Genomic DNA, 18,386 nt, shown 5'->3' with positions numbered 1-18,386 from the left:
AGCTTATTGTCAGTTTTATTGGACTTTGCAACGGCTTCAGTTTACGTGTCTGTCCTTCTAAAGCATCAAATTAATGTGGGCTGTATGTTCCTACAACACATTTATCATGACGGAAGAAAAACTAATGTGAAGGGCTAATATTCATTTTTGCATCATATTTTATAAGTTAAAGTAACGTTTTGCCGTTAATTCGGTCTTATTAAGTTTTGGACTTTTATCGAGACGCTATCTTACCGGAAGCTTTGCAAAACTGACTTACGGCTACCGAACAAGTGAGCCAATTTCACCTGCGTTTAGTTCAGACACTTCAGACGGTAATGAACAGTTACCGTTTCAGCGAGGAGGGCCAGGACATGCGGGGTTTCTTCAGCCCGGGTCGCAATTTCTCCAGGGTCCGGTTGCGGCACAGGTAGCGCTCTGTGTCCGAGTTGAAGCGCTGTTTGATCCGTATGTGAGTCCTGGGCTGCCGCCAGAGATGTTTGGGCGGCTTGGCGAGTCCTGCTCCCTCTCTGTTCAGCGTGGTGCACTCCATGTTCTACTTTAGTTGTTTACTCGTCTCTTAAAAAAAAAAAATAATAATCGCGTTTTGAGTCGACACGGGTCAAAGCAAAGCGACGACGAGAGTGCGAGCTGTCTGTGGAAAAGCCACGCGCTTTTAACGCACGGAGAGCTGCGCGCGCGGCATGGCGGTACGCTGCTGTCCACGAGCCGGAGTGCTGAAACGACTGTGAGCCTTGTGCCGTCTCCTCACGGGCTCTCTCTTCCCCCCCCCCCCCCCCCCCCCTCTTCTCCTCCCTGCTCTGTTTGTCTTTGCCTCCGTTTATCTCTTTTATCGCTGCCTGCCTCCCCCTCTCTCTCTCCACCCCGAACTCTCTTTCTACTTCCTCCCGCATCTCCATCTGTTTCCCTGCCTGTCGCTCCCTTGACTGACGAACTGCTAATTGTCATCGTGGTTTTTTTTTTTGTTTTTTTTTTAACTAGAACTAACTGTAATAAATTGTTGACCATATATTTTATGGCATGTATTCAATCCAAAATTTAAAAAAAAAAAAAAAAAAACTGTCACTTCTTCAACCTCTTTTTTTTGTTGTTGCAAGTTTACATAATATACTTTTGTGTGCGGCTCTCGATTTGAAAAGCACAGGTGAAACTAGTTTCATTAACAATAGCTCAGTTCCTTGAAGTGACAGAAACCACAATGGCAGTGATTCAGCATGCACCGCCACTGAATGGCAGCCGTCGTTAGAACACCTGTGCTGTTCCAACTATGACGTCTCAAAATGTCTCATCAGGATAATCCACTCAGTTATAATACTTTCTAGGGAACCCAGTGTAAAATGAACCCAATACGAACAAACAATAAAACTATGAAACTGTCACCTTAAACGTTACACTTTGATAAAGTCTAACGTCTAAACTGTCACCTATCAAGCAGTAATTGTCTGCACTGCTCCCGTTTCGGGATTAGGAGCTGAAAATTGACACCATTTGAACATTTCTGTCTTGTATGGCGGGATAATAACAGCTTTAGGGCTGGGTAGGTTCAAAAGTTCGATAGCCCTACCTATATGATGACTTTGACACTTGTTCCTGAACAATAGTTTATGCTATACAAATTTGATTAGATCCATTTCAACAAGGAAAAAAGGATATCACAAATTATGGTAAAAATATTTAGTTTCCATGCAGTTTAGAGGCGGAGAGTGTTACCCAGGTTAATTTCTGTTGCTACAAGTTGCAGATTTCCCCTAAAAGTCTCATACAGACTATTTAAACGTAAAAGTCACACGACTCACACAGGTGACACAGAAAGAAAGAAAGAAAGAAAGAAAGAAAGAAAGAAAGAAAGAAAGAAAGAAAGAAAGATGGCTAATATTAGAGATGTCTGCTGATGGCTCACACTCATCACGATTGCATCGTGATCGCCCCACCCCTCCAACCCTCACCCACACAGAATGCAGGGAGCATCCAACAGCTGTGCTTGCAGACATTTGCATACAAACAAACACTGTTAACACATTTTGTGAACACGCCATTGTTTACCTGAAGAATGTTGTGTAGATGTCTCAGAGGATGAATCAGGACACTGAATCTTCAATCATTTGCATGTGTTACAAAAATGGTGTCAGTGAATTGACAAAGAAGTGCCTATTGTCATTGTCCATCATATGCCAGTTTGGTAGACATCGGCTGTTGCTCGCTGCTTTAGTCAAAATCAAGTGTAAATACAGAATTTTTATGGAATTTTAAATAAAGCTTTGCCTCATCTTCCATCACACCGCTGATGACACAGGCCCACAGATGCTCCAAATCAACACACCGCAACAACAGCTCCATCGATGTGTTATATCAACAAGAAATATTCTGCATGAAAAACCACATTTCTCCACAGATTAAGTTTTGATGAGAGACCTCCCACAAACCTTAACTGCAACGCGTCGCCCTCTCAAATTATGCTGCTGTATTACAAGGCCAAACAACAGCGACGCTTTGTCTCCATTTTTAGTGCAACATACCATCACGCAACCAGCCACAAAAAAAACACAGCAATGCGAAAGAGCAAGACCTGCTTTTTCTTTATCGGTTAAAAACTTTTTTTTTTTTTTTTTTTTTTTAATTCACACTGAAAGAATCAATCTGAAGCAAAGGAGAGAAAACAAAAGGAAGACAGACTGTGAACAGAGGCTTGTGTGTGTGAGGCACTGACCGTTGCTCATCGTGGCTGGCCAACGCTCGGTGGTACAGCTCCTCCAGCCGGTCAAGCGGCAGGCCGCGCGCTGCGGACGGCCGCCGGTTGGTACATGGTGGGTCCTGACACGAGTGTCTCCTGCACAGCGCAGGGAGCAGCAGCGGGCCGGAGAAACGCCGCCGCACCACCTGCTGGTACGCGGGTAGGGACTCCCGACGACCCTGCGCACCAACAGGAAGAGTGAGATTAAACGTCAGCGGCACATCAGACAAGTGGACTGTTTCACTTCATGTAACGCTGCAGTCGAGTTGATGAGCGCAAATCACTGCGGGCGAGTTCTGCAGCTACTAAAACTAATGCTGTGCAGCCGTTTGTGTCTGGAAAGGTTGAAAGCTGCCGTTGTGAACGGTACCGGTCGATGGAGGCTGCACTTGGTTTTGTGTCACGTTAAACGGACAGGTGTTGCAAATACTGACGTCACCGACCTCATTTATGTCTAAATAAACATCTGAAACACGTCTCGGTATCACGCGGTTCGATGGAAAAGCCTTTTTCAGCCACGCTCTCATGAAGACAGTGTTGGTCTGTTCGTCGGTCCATCAGTTCATTCCAGACAGAAATCAATAACTGGATGGATGACAATGACATTTTTACATGCGCTCATGGTCTCCCGCCTTCGGTGATCCCCTGACTGCTAACTTAGCATCACAGTGAGGCTGAGATTTTTGGTTCTGAGTGAAATTTCTTAATGACATTTCATGCAATAATCATCATGTCAAAACTTCAAATTGTCCAATCCTTTGTGGGAAAGACATTCCCGTCAGACTCTGTTGTACTTTGTGCTAATCAGCCGATGTTAGCGAGCTGACATGCTAAACTACGATTAGTGAGCATGGTAAGCATCACACCTGACGAACATCAACATGTTAGCATGCTACCGTTAGCATTCAGCTCAAAGCTTTACAAATCTCCCACAATGCATCTGAAGTGTAGTTTTTTTTTTTTTAAACTTCTGTAAATCTTTATAGATGTGTTTTCTTTGGCTGCACAAACACATTTTGCACTGTGCACTGTGCAAATATATTAAGTAAACAAAAAGACAAATTACTCGAAGATCCATTAATAAAACATTTGAGACGAGACTCGAATGTCCCACCGAAATTCTGAAATATCATCTAATCAGTTACAATTACCATATTTTTACAAAACATCACTGTTGATGTGTGTGTGTGTGTGTGTGTGTGTGTGTGTGTGTGTGCGTCTTGACATAAACAAGTCGACTTCTCCACATTAAAAGGGTCAAATGGATCGAGGCGGCCAAGAAAACACGATAACTCCCAAAATGGACGTGGATTTTTGGGGGCCATGTAATTCATGCTTCAGCAGAGTTCCATGAGTTGAGTCTACTGGGAGGCGATGGATATCGATCTACCATCCAGCGAGTCTGCTTTCCCTGATTGGTGCTGTCTAGCGTCAAAAACCAAACACGATTGTCAAGCCTGCTGTCCACCTCAGGCTACAACACGTATACGTCATCTCAGACCGCCTTGGTCTCCTCCGAATAGGTTTTCTCCACCTGTTCCACCTTTGGTTATTTCCTCCCAGTGAATACAAACAAATAGCTTGCATTGGAGTGACATGACAGTGATGCATCGAAGGCTCGGGTTATAGTTCAACGTGTTGTTGGAAATGTCGTTACCACCTGAGCTGGCGAGAACGGACGGCAATCGCTGTGCTGCAAAAGTGACAAACAGAAGATTTAGAGTAGTTCGATCCCTGGCTCCTTTCTTATCTCCAAGCACAGCGGGGCGTGAATGTGCACGTCAAATACTTCAATGAATACTTGAATGGTCCTTCAATCCGAAGCTGTAAAAGTGTTCTGGAGCTGTCTCACCATCCGACAGTCGTTCTGATGAAACATCTTGTGAGCTTCAACATTCCCGTCTAAAGATCTGCTGCTGCATCGGAAATTCGGTTTGCCTCAGAGGAATGCTGATTCTATAAAACTGAAGTGTAAGAGGACCTTGAGTTCAGAATGTTTTGACATTTGCTGTTTTGTGAGCTTCTGGTTCACATATGAAGCTCACATTTTTTAAGTCCACAAAGATGAGAAGGTGCTCAAAAAGAAAAGGAAAGTTTGAACTCAGCTCTATCTGACGATGAAAGCAATGAAGAAATGGCAAAAGCGCCAGAACAAACAGACCTTGAGTTGTGGCTAAGAATTAACTGTCAAGATATATTTGTTGTTTCCTCACTTTACAGCAGAAAGAATTCTGCTGCTGTTTCACACAGGGATCAATAAAACAGCTATTATTAAGATGTGAAATGTCCTGACATGTATCATTGGTGTTAATGGAGTCAGTTTTATACTGACCGTGCTTACAGAAAATCCACTTATACCGCAGTGCGTTCACATGCACTCAAGAAATCAGCTTACTCGGAGAAATCTGCTGACTCTGCGATGAGACAACACAGTTTTCCCTCGCAATGTAAACGTGTCTGGATTTAACAAACAGTCAGACGTTCATCACTTTGTTTTTGTCAGTCTTCACGTGGAATTACGTGCATTGCTATACTTTATGATCTTTACTTTCATCCAGCCAATCAGCGGTTATACTATTCTGCCTTAAGTGTTTGGCTTTTTTCATATAGGCATTAAGTACACTATATGGAGAGGTTGTCGTCAGGATATTGGATGTTTGTAACCTCCTGCCCTGATTACAGAAATCGGTTTTCTTTTTTAAATTACATTTTCAAAAAGAAAAGCGAGACAGCAACCTGGTTAACTAACTGCACGTGAACACGAGTGGTTTTGAGTTGACCCATTTAAACATCTGCACCGGATGTGGTAACTAACTCATTCTCTCACACTAAACGGGTTACTGTGGCACAGACCTACATTTTATTTTATTTTTTAGGAGGTTAATTGGTCTGGAAGTCCAAGCCACCCAGAAAGTGTTTTTACACTGTCAACAAACTGAAACACTGTTCAAGTTGATCCGGACTGAGACCTCCTCTTCCAGTCGGACCAATGCTGGTCCTTTGGTCAGGGTCGTGGCTCAAGGCTCCTTTCACATCTGCTATATTGATTTGAACCCGACTGAAGAGTTCGAAGGTCCAGACCAAACAAGATGTCTGACTCAAGAATAAAAGAAAATAACTTAATAACTGACAGCCACAACAAATCCATTATAGCCGATCCATCGTTATTCTCTGTACCAGTTCACTGGTGTTTGTATTTTCCTTCTATTGAGTGACAACAACAGTACAACATTCACAGCAGCACCTCATTTGTTTGCCTCAACATGTTTTTCAGTGTCATTTTATTTCGGTGAGTGACACAAATCCCTTCAGCCAATCACAGGCATATGGGAAAGCAGTTGTCTGTGTTATCATCTGGCCGATCTCCCGTCATGCCGCACACAGGAAGTGAGAATGAGATGGAGGCAGTGAGGCAGGTGTGTAAACAGATGGGACAGCGGGTTCTCAGCAGGCTGCTGCCTTTCAAACCCAATGAGCTGACAGAGCTCGTCCTCGCTACGTTTCTCCACTAATCAGGAGCACTGCACTGCTATCAGTGACTCGCGTTCTCCCAAAGTGCTGGTCACATGTTCAGTTCAGTGGGGCAGGACAGAGTGGGACTCAAACCCCAGACTGAATTAATCTGTCTCTGGTGAGAGCTTTCAAATGTTGGAGCTGCTGTATCTATGAGGACATAACACTGCGTAGTCTGAGCGTGGTCTCTCGAAGGAAGAATTTACTGCTTAACATACTTGGAACAGTTTTCACTGGTTTTGAGAGCTCAGAGTAGAGTTTGTACATGTGAACAAGATCCCACCATGTCCGACTGGGGGGGCAGACGGGACATATCCCCTCTGATTTGGGAATACCTTGAGATCCCCAAGAGGAGCTGCAGGAAGTGGCTAGTGGATTGGGACACCTGGACTACTTTGATTCAACTGCTGACATGTGATCTGTTTTAAAAAGCTGAGTAGGAATTTTATATTAACGACATAAGCCACAAGCAGACTGGTTACACAAAGAGTTGCAGCTGATGAGTTCTCGCTGCAGTGTGGACGAACCCCCAACATGCCAATCTTGATATGCCCCACATCTGCAGTCAGAAGCTGGCTTTTATTGCAGCTATAACCACATGGATTGATGTCACATTGTACTGACAGACCCCGCAGTGCATCTCTACACTGCAGCTCAGGTGAAAGTGTTGTAGGTCAGCAAAAAACATTTGAGATCAACATAATCACCTCCATCAACTATGTCACTGCATCGGAAAACTGCTGCCGTGACATCACATGCCGGACGCTCGGTTCCTCAAGATGTAGTATTTCACTCATATCCCAAGGCTTCATAAATTTGAATCTGGCATACCCAGAACATCTGAGTAACACTTTCTATCTGAGCTGGGACAGCTTGTTTTTTTGGGGGGTATTACACTCTGTTCTGTTTCTAAAATGATCCAATCAAATTGTTACAGTCTGTCTGCAATCTGTTGGAGCTTTTCTGGCAAGTCTCCATCTTAATTTTAATTCCATTAAGACGGTTTGTTGTATTTTGTATGTTGGATTTATGAGCTGATCATTTGTTTTCATAGCTGATTCTCCCTCTCTCTCTTTCTCTTTCTCTCTCTCTCTTTCATAAACGAGCGTGTTTCACCTCATCAGGACAGCGAAGAGCTTCACATTTTATATCTGCAGGTTGTCAACAGGGATAATAACATATTCAGATGCCCACGTTCAAATAAAAGCATAAACACACAAATAGTTAATGTTGTTAAGGAAAAGATAATCTCACTGTGGAGATTTTATGCCCTACTGTGAGTCAGGAGGCTACCCGATATTGAGAGTGTGTGTGATGAGTGCTAATTGAGTCAGGCCAGACACCTTGCTGCGCTGATCACGGAAAAACACACATCCGAAGTTTCACACCACAGGTATCCGCCGGGCTCCCATCTGCTCTGCACAGCATGTACACACTCATCTATAACCCCGTGCTCTCGTATATTAAACCCAGGTACACTTAGGCCTCCACAAAAGGGAGCTCACGGGGCCACAGCAGACGAGCTCTGGCTGTTAACAGCATGATGATGTAATCAGAGATAATAAGAGCGTTTCATCGGAACACGTTGATCCTTTGTGAACGCGTGAGATCAATCAAAGCAGCTGCTATTTCCTAAACGTGAGAATGAATACTAATCCATCATAATGGTGAGAGGAGCCGTGCTGCATAAACGCCCCGGCTGTGCATGTGATGTGTGAGAGCCGACAGCCAGAAGGAGCCTATTCCTCTGAGGCAAAGCTGAAAACATCCCCCTGTATGTATAATAACACCGGGCGGTACAGAGAGCGTGATCAGTGTCGCTCCGTAAATAGAGCCAGTCTCCAATCCATGTCACCTCTCTCGGTTGGTGTGTGTGCGGGCCGTGATTAACTCTGCAGGCAGGCAGAAACAGAACGTTTTCAAACTTTCACAATTCAAATTTATTTATTTAGTGCCAAGAATATGTCATTTCAAGGCACTTTACATGAGAAGTTCAAGACCTCGCAGTATTATAAAGAGAAAACCAACAATTCCCGCTTGAGCGAGCACCTGGCACATGTGGGGAGGAAAAACTCCGTTAACAGAAAGACACCTGAAACTGTTTTGAAAATCAACTACATCTTTGTTGTGACAGGAGTTTCGTAACTGCATCTGCAGCTCAGTGGCAGAAACACTGAAGCCATGTTTAAAAAAGAGGAAATCCAGCTTCCTTTCTTGTATTTCTCTCAACTAGGAACAATGCTATGGTGCGTGTGTGTGTGCGTGTGCGTGTGTGTGTGTGTGTGTGTGTGTGTGTGTGTGTGTGTGTGTGTGTGTGTGTGTGTGTAACTGCCCCTGGTTCCTTTATTAACCATGAACAAAGCCCTAAAGTAAAGATAAACTTTTTACGACAGTGAGACCAAGTTCAAGCCAGTCATCATCTGACAGGGAGACGTTTCGCACAGCTGCAGCGTCACACTGAGGTTTGTAGGATACAACTTATCTCTTAAGTTAACGAAAGACTTGATAAGGTGGTAGAGTGTGAGTGTGAGTGTGTGTGTGTGTGTGTGTGTGTGTGCATAACAAAGCAGGTCATTCATTGTATTTACCTCTCGCCAAGACATTGATGTAGGTCAGTTGTTGCAACAGCGAGACAGCAGCTGAAACAAAGAACAAAAGGTGGCATTAAAGTGACGATCGTCACACTTGATTATACAATTATATCAGAGGATGTTACTACAAGCTGATCGGTGTGAAGTATATGAACAGAAGGGGTTCAGCTTTAAGGAGAAATGAAAAAAATTGATCCTGATGTATCACCCTTTAGAGATGTGGGGCATTCAAATCCAATTTACCTGACCAAAAATAGAATCACTTAAACTTTTACTTTGACAACTTTGAAGTGACGGGTTACACTTGTAAAACACAATAACGGGTTACACGTGTAAATCACAATAAACTACAATTTCTGCCTCACCGGCGTGCACTCCCGCCAACCTGTCAAGTTGCTGTTGACGTCCATGTTTGTCCCGACTTATACGAAATATGATGCGAAGACTTTGAAGGAATCCTTGTTTCCACATGTTTGGCCAATAAAGCTGACTGACAGTAGACAATGCTTCAAATATGGATGTTGCTGCAAAGAAGCTACAAATTCTAAACTGTGGCTCCTTCACGCACTTCTTCAACCTGGCAGCACAGAAGATCTAACCAATCTGCACTGTTTCCAAGACAGTGTCTACAAAAGTAGACACTCAAGAATTTCACCATTTCAGTATGTGACAAATGTGAAATGTGGACACAATCTCTCCTTCTGTTCCTCAGTCATGACATCACATTGACACAAATATGTGATGGATGAACGTGAGTGTTCACAGTGACCTTTGACCACCAAATACAACTGTATAGTTCATCCTTAAGTCCAAGTGAGATGACGTAAGGTCCGTCCCATTATTACATTATGACCACCAAAAGTTTGTAATTTCATCCTTTATTCCAAGCGAACATTTGTGCCAAATTTTATGAAATTCCCTGAGGGTGTGTGAGGACACAGCGGCGGTGACCTTTGACCCCACAATATATTCAGTTCATTTTTGTTACAAAGTGAATGATTGTGTAAAATTTGAAGAAATTTCATCAAGTTCTTGGGATATTGGGTCCTGAGAATGGGACAGACAATAGTACATACGGACAACTAGGGAACATAATGTCTCCGGCTGTGGCTATTGTCTTTGCAGAGGCATAATTAAAAAAAAATTTAAAAAAAAAAAAAAAAAAAAAAAAAAAAAAAAATCTAAAAAATTTGCATAAGAAGAAATAATTTTGGTCTCTAAGTATGAAAACTTGAATTAAATACTAATTTTAATTCAATACTGTTGAAGCCTCACCTATAAAGTATTCACGTTTCTTTAACACCACCTTGTTTTACCCTGAGCTGACAGTGGGTGGATTTATGAGCATGACGGAGGCATCACTGCGGCAAAAAAATCTCTCTATCCAGCTGGAAAAGTGCATGATAAAGCTCTTTCATTACTTTGATTTACTGATTTGTTTATTCTCATGTCTCTCTCAGCCCTCACAGACTCATAAGACGCATAAACATGAGTAAACAAAGAAATTACACAAACTCGAAAGCAGGGACAAAATGTGTTGTCTCGTCTTCAAAGCCAGATTAAATTAGCAGACATGGACATTCTTTAGTGCTTCAAATAAGGGATGATAGAATATAATAAAAAATGGCACATGGGCTGCATTTATGTAGTCCTTTTAACCTGAGATCAGTACAAAGTGTCTCTATTTAGCCCATTTACAGGGCTACCAGTAAGGACACGGAGCAATCTGCCGAGAGTTGACTTTATTTCAACATTGGTGGATATTTTATCGGAATACAGCAGTTTGTATAGACTCAATAAATAATCTTTTGGAAATAATCTAGTCCATCATATTACTAAATAAGTTTTGAAAGCTTCTCCAAAGTCACGTAGGACATTAAATAATGTTTTAACAGACAGATTAGTCATTCACCTGACCAAGAAAGATGGGTTAAATCGGTAGAATATCCCTTTAATCGAGGATGCTGACAATTTTCGAAATTACCCAGAAGACAAATCACCTCCTCCTCGAGCATTCTTCATGTTGATTTATCCCCTCATTACATTTTTACTCTTCGCTGTCCAACTTTAATGTTGTTCCTGTCAGTCACGAGCTGCAGCAGCTCAGGGCGACAGGACGTGGAGCGCTGAACCACAGATTTATGTGCAAAGTGTCGGTTTGATCCGTTTAATTCCTGCCGTTTGTCAGGAAATCAAAGACGATCTTAGATTATTCAACTTCCCCTCAGGCCATAATAGTCAGTTTAATCTGTTATTCTGATAAATTTTTGAACAAACATTATAAAACACAACTTCGAAACTGTCACAACAAACGTTTTAGTCACATTAAGTATTCAAAACTCAGATTATCAGACATCCAGTTCATAACTTGGTGAGTATCACTCAACACTAATGCTTTTGCACAGCTGGGCCTTTGCTTTCCATCCTCCTTCTTCGACACATGCTGCTAACTCAAGATGTATAAATGAAGTTTTTCTGTTCTATTTCTGCACGTAAACCACCATTCGTTAAAGAACATAGTGAGAGTACGTGCAGATAATACACACATGCATAAATGTGTGCTCAATATTATTCATTAAAGTTAAAGAGCACATTCATGCAGCTCATATATCCAGCATTCACCCGTTTTATATCACCGTAGAGTTGTTTTTTATTTGATTTAACTCTTTCAGTATAAACGTTAAAAAGTACAAACGGAATTATTACCTTTATAATGTTTGATAATAAAAACCTGTGCCCGTGATATTTTTCAGGTATGTGTGACAGGAAGGATTAAATGGGCGTCATGAACAGCCACAGCTGTTTCATATTTGCCATTTGTTTAACAGATCAAGGCATATGTGAAACTTTATAAATGCAGCATAAAGGAAACATATTTCTACATTTGTCTTTGATTCTTGAGTTTTATGTTTCCCTTCGCTAATCTTTTTCCATTTTCTATTCCCAGTCAACCAGAACTGCTTATCAGACGGTCAAAATTCTGGTGTCAGTTTTCTGGGGTCTGTGACCGACTATTTCGGACTGTCCAAAACCGACAATTCAACATTCACACCCGCCTCCTGCCATGATTGGCCAACTGTGAGGTGAGAGGAGCAGCGGACTGAACTCAATCCTTTATTTATAGAAGTCCTTTATTTTTGACACAACAATTTCTGTGAAATTTCTTCATAATCCATCAAGCATGACATCATAAATGTCTTTCCAGAAAGACATCCTGCAAATGTGCACTATTATTTTTTCATATTTAAATAATATCAGAACTTTTTGTTTTTGCCTTAGTGTGGCTGTTTAAGAAAAATATAAGCACAACACAAATTTCCATCACAGTCTGACAACATGTCGCTCTGAGATGCCCTACGACATCTGGCCTACTCAAATATGCATGATGTCTGGACTCCTCACAAACCAAATCATCATCATGTTTCCTTTTTGTATTCATTGAATTTTCTTCAGCTGCTAAACCTTTCTGTCTCCAGGCATACTGTCAGGTCTCTCCTTTTTTTTTTTTTATTAAAGGCAGTGAAACGTTTTCATTGTTTCCTGACACTTTAGCAGTCATACAAATCGTGCAACACTGCTCATCGCTTCCCTACCAACATGCAGGTCTGCATGGACAGGCAGCTTGTGCAGCTCACCAACAGTGATGTTGCCGTTTTCCCAAATGCTGGTGGCAAATCCTCGACTGAACATTTGAGGGTTTTTTTTAAATTTGAGATGTGCGGTTACAGCTGACACTAAACATGGAAAGGAATGCGCTGTTTACGTGCAGTCTGACAAAATGAAAGAGATGGGAAAGTAAAAAAAAATTAACAAACTGTTCTCATTCAGCCTTTTAATCACACATCTAAACAGGAAACTCTTTCATGAGGCCACAATGGTGTCAGAGTTTTGTGCTGATGCTGGCAAAAACATGATAGCAGCATCTAAAATCGAATGCACAATGAGAAACACATGACACATCTCAAGGCCCCAGAACATTATATAACTGATGTTGGCTGTTATGTTTGCTATATCTTTGTGGAAATGGGTGGTGGGAAAAGAAACAAGGGGAATTATTGGCAGGTATTTATAGCAGGTGTGATCTTGTGGTTTGGCTCAAAGGTAAATTTGTTGGCACAAGTCATAGTTTAGATGTAAAATAGTAGAGTGGTGGTGGGGGGGTTATTGAGGGGAGTAGTTCTGGTACACCGGGACTGCTGTTGATCCTTCCCGAGGTTTCGTGGGCCGAACTCGACGTAACCCCAGTAGGATTCTGCCCCCTCTCACCGTGTTACTAAGGCTAAGTAGTAGGTTGTGTCTTACGTGGTGTTACTCTGCATTAATACTTGTACTTTAAATCAAAGGAACATGAACCTGGTGGATACGCAGGTATTTCATGTGATTCTTAACATTACCACGCAAACAGGATTTTCTCGAGTTACTGCAGCTAACTGGATGAAAAAAAACTCAAGCACATGTATGGCAATGTTATCTATCTCCGTCTGTCTTCTGATGCACAACTAAAACATCTAAATAGGTCTATTTCTGGTGTAAATTTAACAATAATTATGTTGGTTTTTTTGTCATTCTGTATTCCCGTTCCAAAAACAATATTCTCAGTGTTACTGAAAATAAAAACACGGGCAGCTGTTGGATATAATTATTTCCATTTTGTTTCTGACGTACTCCTGTTCTTGTCAGTCAGTTCTGGGAAAAAAAAGAAAAAAAAAACCTACAACACCCACGAGTCCCGGTTACCACTGCTTTTTTTTTTATGCACACAATCTTACGCTGTGAACTTTTTAATCAAAGAAGTAAATATTTTTCCACCACACTTGTAAATCTGTTGAGCGGATGATTCAGCCGGGAGAGTTTCATGTCTGTTCGTGCTCCAGAAGTTGTCCAGAGCGTGAGAAAATTAATGGGACTTTTACTTCCAGAACAAGGCGGACCCAAAATAGCTCCTTCCACTTTATAACTCCATGACAAGTCAGAATGTGAGCTGTGAAAAAGGCCGATTATTGAAATATCAGAGCTGGAGGATAATTCTGCTCTGACAGATGCAAGCTCACTTTGACTTGCCGCAACGGGACGTGAATCCTTCCCCATGTTTTAACCTTTTGAAACTCAATTTAATGCTGGATTCTTTATTTCTATTGCTTCCAAGAAAGAAAAAAGGCTCTCCAGTGGCTTGAAAAATCTCTGGCACCCTGAAAACACTCCACAGACAAGAGGTCTGAGCGCTATAGCAGACTAAACTGCTATAGCTCTCAGACCTCTTCAAGATGCTTTTTGGAGGTCACGACCACAGTATAGAAACTCTTTGAAATTTTGGTGTTTTTTTTTTTTTTTTTAAAGGCAACCTTGAAATAACAAAGACCTGCCCTTTCTCTGGCGTGAGCTGACATTTAGCTTCGAGGATGATGCATTCCTCAGGAGTCCCTATTAACCAATGACAACATTTTGACGCCTCTGAGGCAACGACTGACTTTATTAATGGCTGCTTTACATCAGACAGAGCCAACATTAATGTTTTCTACAATGGCTGCTATGCGCTGATGAAGGCCTACTTAAGGCCATGATTGGCTGAGCTCTTACATCTCTTATTTCGTGAGTACCATCTTGTTGTGCAGCCATTCAAAGGTTAACATTTGAACCCCCCCCCCCCCCGCCCCCCCGCTCTTGAACAGTAATGATTAACTGCCTGAACAGCGGCGTCCTTCTTATATTCTGTGATCAGCCGCCATAAAGTGAACACCAAAGGTGTCTTGTGATGCAGTCTCCGCGGTGACGCACAGCAGATAGCAGAGAGGCTTGTCAGAATCCAGGCTGATAAAGCCCAGGAAGAGTTTGAGCAACGTTCAGGGGCTTCACTTCCACACCAGAAATACACTGTGGGAAAATGTGATTCACAAGCCCAAAAGCTCACGCGCACACACCTCTATGAATCTTTACTGTTATATAGGTATAGGTATTATGTTAGATATCCGCTAGGTCCGATCTCTACAGTCAAATTTATAAGAAGACATTAAAGGAATAGTTTGACACTTCTGGAAAACTGTTTGACATTTTGAGAAAACGTGTATTTGCTTTCTTGCAAGGAAGGAGACAAAAAAAAACAAAAAAACATGATGTTGCCAGGCAACCAGCAGAGAATTGGGTTCCTGAGTGGAGCCAAAAAAAAATAGTCTCCAAAAAAACACATTGTGTTGTTTTTACTTGGTCATAGTCAACAAAGATGACCTTTTGTGTTAATTAGTGAGTTTAAGAGGTGCTCGGAGGATGTTGTTATCTTTGGACAAATCGGGGTTAGCCGTTTTCCCCCAAGTGGCAACCAACCTCGACGTCATCCGTTGGTTTGTGGACATTATGAAGCCTCAAGTTCAGATTTTGGCCGTCGCCATCTTGGTGTTTTGGAGCCAGAAGACCATAGTGGATAAAGCTGGGAAGGAGGGAGCAGTGGATCTGACTCTTTCTCCAAGGACACGACACTCATCCGCGCACACCTACAGCAGAAAACCTAACTGCACCACAGGCCTGTCAATCAAACAGACACAGGCCCCCAAACATACAACATTTTGAGGCCTAATATCTAATTAATGATGGAATTATTTTCAGATGGATCACCAGAAAAGGAAAAAGAAGAAATGTCTTTCGTGAATGACACCATAATGACTCGTGGAAAAAAAAAATGTTTACGTTGTAATTCATTGTAACCCCCTAGTGGTCTTCAGCGGTATTGCGGTTTAAGGCACTTACACATTGGCCTCATTTTTCAAAGACAGAAACTATATCCACTTTTATATACAATCTTCGGTTTCCCCGTTTCCAGTCTTTGTGCAATGCTAAGCTCACTGGCTGCTGGCTCTAGCTATCAATCTTCAATCTTTGTCCCACTTTTAAACCATCAACTCTACATTTAGAAGCCACAATCTCATCCTTCCAGGCTGTCTTGTTGTTACACCAACATCCCCACCTCCAAAACACAGTCAGTCACAAATGGCATAATTTCTGTGGCAGGACAGCATAAATCCTCAGCCAACTTTCAGAATAGTAATTACACTGAACCGGGAAAAAAAACTGCTGATGAATCAAGTCTGCTTTTTAGTCACCTGTTTTTGTTTTTAGAAGCCTCTTCTTATCATCAGTGATTTCTGAGAAATTGACAATACAGTTGCCATTTTTCTGTCAAATTACCGGTGAGTCACACAGACAGCCAAAAGCAGATTTTAGGCCTATCCTCTGCAAATGTTTGCAGCTCAAACAAGCTCAGCTGGTGATGAGTGAAGAGAGCAGGAGGAGGCGGCTCAGCACTGGAGCAGGCTGCCATCTAATGGATGCGGAGAGGACAGTCAGCCCTGTTTGTGTTTTTAGATGGCAAAGAAAAATTCCTAAAGTCTCGCACGGGAGAGAAAAAGGTCTGATGGAGCAACTTTAACCCAGGAGGAACCTGCTGGGGTCTCAGTGCAGAATTATGTAACTCGACTGTAAGTGCGAAGTAAAGCTCAGCAGGTAGAGTGAAAAACAGTCTCACATGTCTTAGTGTGGAAACAACTATAACCCTGTAACGTGGATGGACGGAGGCATAATGGGATGTTGGTCCAAAAAAAAAAAAAAAAACTGCTCAACTCAAGCTTCTCACAGGTGAGGCCAGAGATGAAATAAATACAGCCAGAAGCACCAAATACTTGAACAGGTGACATTATTACAGCATTAATTATGTTAGAATAATTATTTAAGAGAAAGTTAAACTCAAAAATAAAACTTGAGATCTTGTGTGTGTTTGTGTTTCCCTAAATCATATCATTTGAAAATAACATCCTAAATAATACCAGTCTATACCTTTGTGAGAATTTTTCTCATAATTTTTTTTTTTATAAATCATCCTCCCTTTTAAATTTTTCAACACAAGAAATGTAAAAATATTGAAATAAACGTTTCAATCCTGTATTTATATTGAATCCATGTAAAGGCCATCTGGGAAAACTGGTTCAGGAAATACTTTAGAAGAAAGCACAAAACTCTAGCCGGCCTGGATGTCAACCTAAAGGAAAACTAAGTGCGTGCAGTGCAACAGACAAAAGTGAATAAAGTTGAAAAGATAACTTAAATTATCCAAGAAGGTCACAATCAGAGGCTGAAAAGGAGGAAAAAAAAAATAAGTTTGCTTCCTGAAACATTAATTTACTGACAGATGTGGTCAGATTTCTCTTGACGCACATTTTCCAGAAAGCGTGTTTGTGTGCGAGAGTCTGAAAGAAAAGATAAACAATGGAAGTGATGATAGATAACTACAGCTCTCCCTTTTTCTTTTCTTTTCTCTTTTTTTTTTTTAAGTTGGATTAGAAAAGAGGGAGGAAAACACAAGTAAAGAAATTCAAAAGTGTAAGGGAGGATCAGTATGTCCTATGTGAGTGTCTGCGGGGGTCACAGACAGAATGGAGGAAGCTGATATGCAGGAAGGAAGGAGATAAAGGCGGCAGGAGGGAACGCATAAATATTTTGGGGAAATACATTCCATGTTGGTTTGTTCAGGAAGCTTGAATTATTCCAAGAGTTCAACAGAGGCGACCGCTGCTTACATTACAACAAAATACAATGCAACTGAGACTAGACACGACTGCTACACTGAAGACACGCTGCACAGATCTTAAGATAAACACTTCAGAGGATGTTATGCAAATATTACAGCAGTGCGAGTCCATGTAGGAGCATTACCGTGAAACATGACTACAATGAAGAACTTCCACAAGAGTTTCTTCTACGTGAATATCAGGAGAATATTAAGAAAAACATACGGAAACACTTTTTTTTTTTTCAAAGTAACTTTGTTATTTTGGACACATTTACAACACAAACTGGAGCCGCACATCTGCGAGCATCTGCCGTCACATCAGGGTTTCTGAATCTGGAGGTAAATGTGAAGCTTCTCACTCACCGCAGCGAGCTCCTCTCGTCCGGGTGTCTGACAGGAAAATGCCGCTGAACCCGTCGGAGGTGTCTGTCAGGTAATACGGCTGCACTTATCGCTTTTGCACATTTTTATTGCCGCGGTCGAGTTTGTCACTTAGACTTCAAACTCTGCAACATGCAGAGCTGCGTGCCCAGGTCGTCACCGTGACGTCAGCGGCCGGGTCACATGACAGGAAGTGTAGCACCGGGACGTAAACAATTTTACTACACTTTACCACGAGGTCTGCCGAAACAGCTTTCTTTGCCAGCGGCTCGTCCTCAACATTGACCTGCCTGTTTGAGACAAGAAAATGGCTTGTCACACACCAACACACCCAATTATGTTTGTTTGTTTGTTTGTTTGTTTGATATCATATCAGTTGGGTCACACAGGCTTATCAGTTATTAGCCTATTCATGAATATTTATTTCCCTTCTTAGTATTACTCATCTTTCTTGACATTTTGTATGCTAATCTATCTATCTATCTATCTATCTATCTATCTATCTATCTATCTATCTATCTATCTATCTATCTATCTATCTATCTATCCATCTATCCATCCAGACAGACAGACAGACAGACAGACAGACATGTGGAATAAAACTTTTTTTTTTTTT

The 18,386-nt window shown here is 41.7% G+C and overlaps 1 protein-coding gene and 1 long non-coding RNA gene across 2 annotated transcripts in view; both read right to left on the bottom strand.

Moving 5' to 3' along the window:
- pde4cb (phosphodiesterase 4C, cAMP-specific b) overlaps positions 1-705 on the bottom strand; it is a 75,194-nt gene extending 74,489 nt beyond the window's left edge. The window contains exon 1 of the mRNA XM_069153315.1: positions 330-705. Coding sequence (XP_069009416.1) covers positions 330-532 — 203 coding nt within the window. The 5' untranslated portion in view covers positions 533-705. The remainder of the gene's footprint in view (positions 1-329) is intronic.
- A 1,887-nt stretch (positions 706-2,592) lies between these two features.
- On the bottom strand, positions 2,593-17,912 carry LOC138200541 (uncharacterized). Its single transcript, XR_011178404.1, has 3 exons — positions 17,753-17,912; positions 8,833-8,883; positions 2,593-2,910 (listed from the first exon to the last, which is right to left on the bottom strand). It is a non-coding gene; the product is annotated as an uncharacterized lncRNA (long non-coding RNA).
- Between the last annotated feature and the right edge of the window lie 474 nt (positions 17,913-18,386).

The sequence above is a fragment of the Embiotoca jacksoni genome, unplaced genomic scaffold (genome assembly GCF_022577435.1).
Source record: "Embiotoca jacksoni isolate LCO1_2020_lvr unplaced genomic scaffold, fEmbJac1.0.p SCAF_19, whole genome shotgun sequence".
Classification (NCBI taxonomy): domain Eukaryota; kingdom Metazoa; phylum Chordata; class Actinopteri; family Embiotocidae; genus Embiotoca; species Embiotoca jacksoni.
This window is presented reverse-complemented; position numbering and strand designations above follow the sequence as displayed.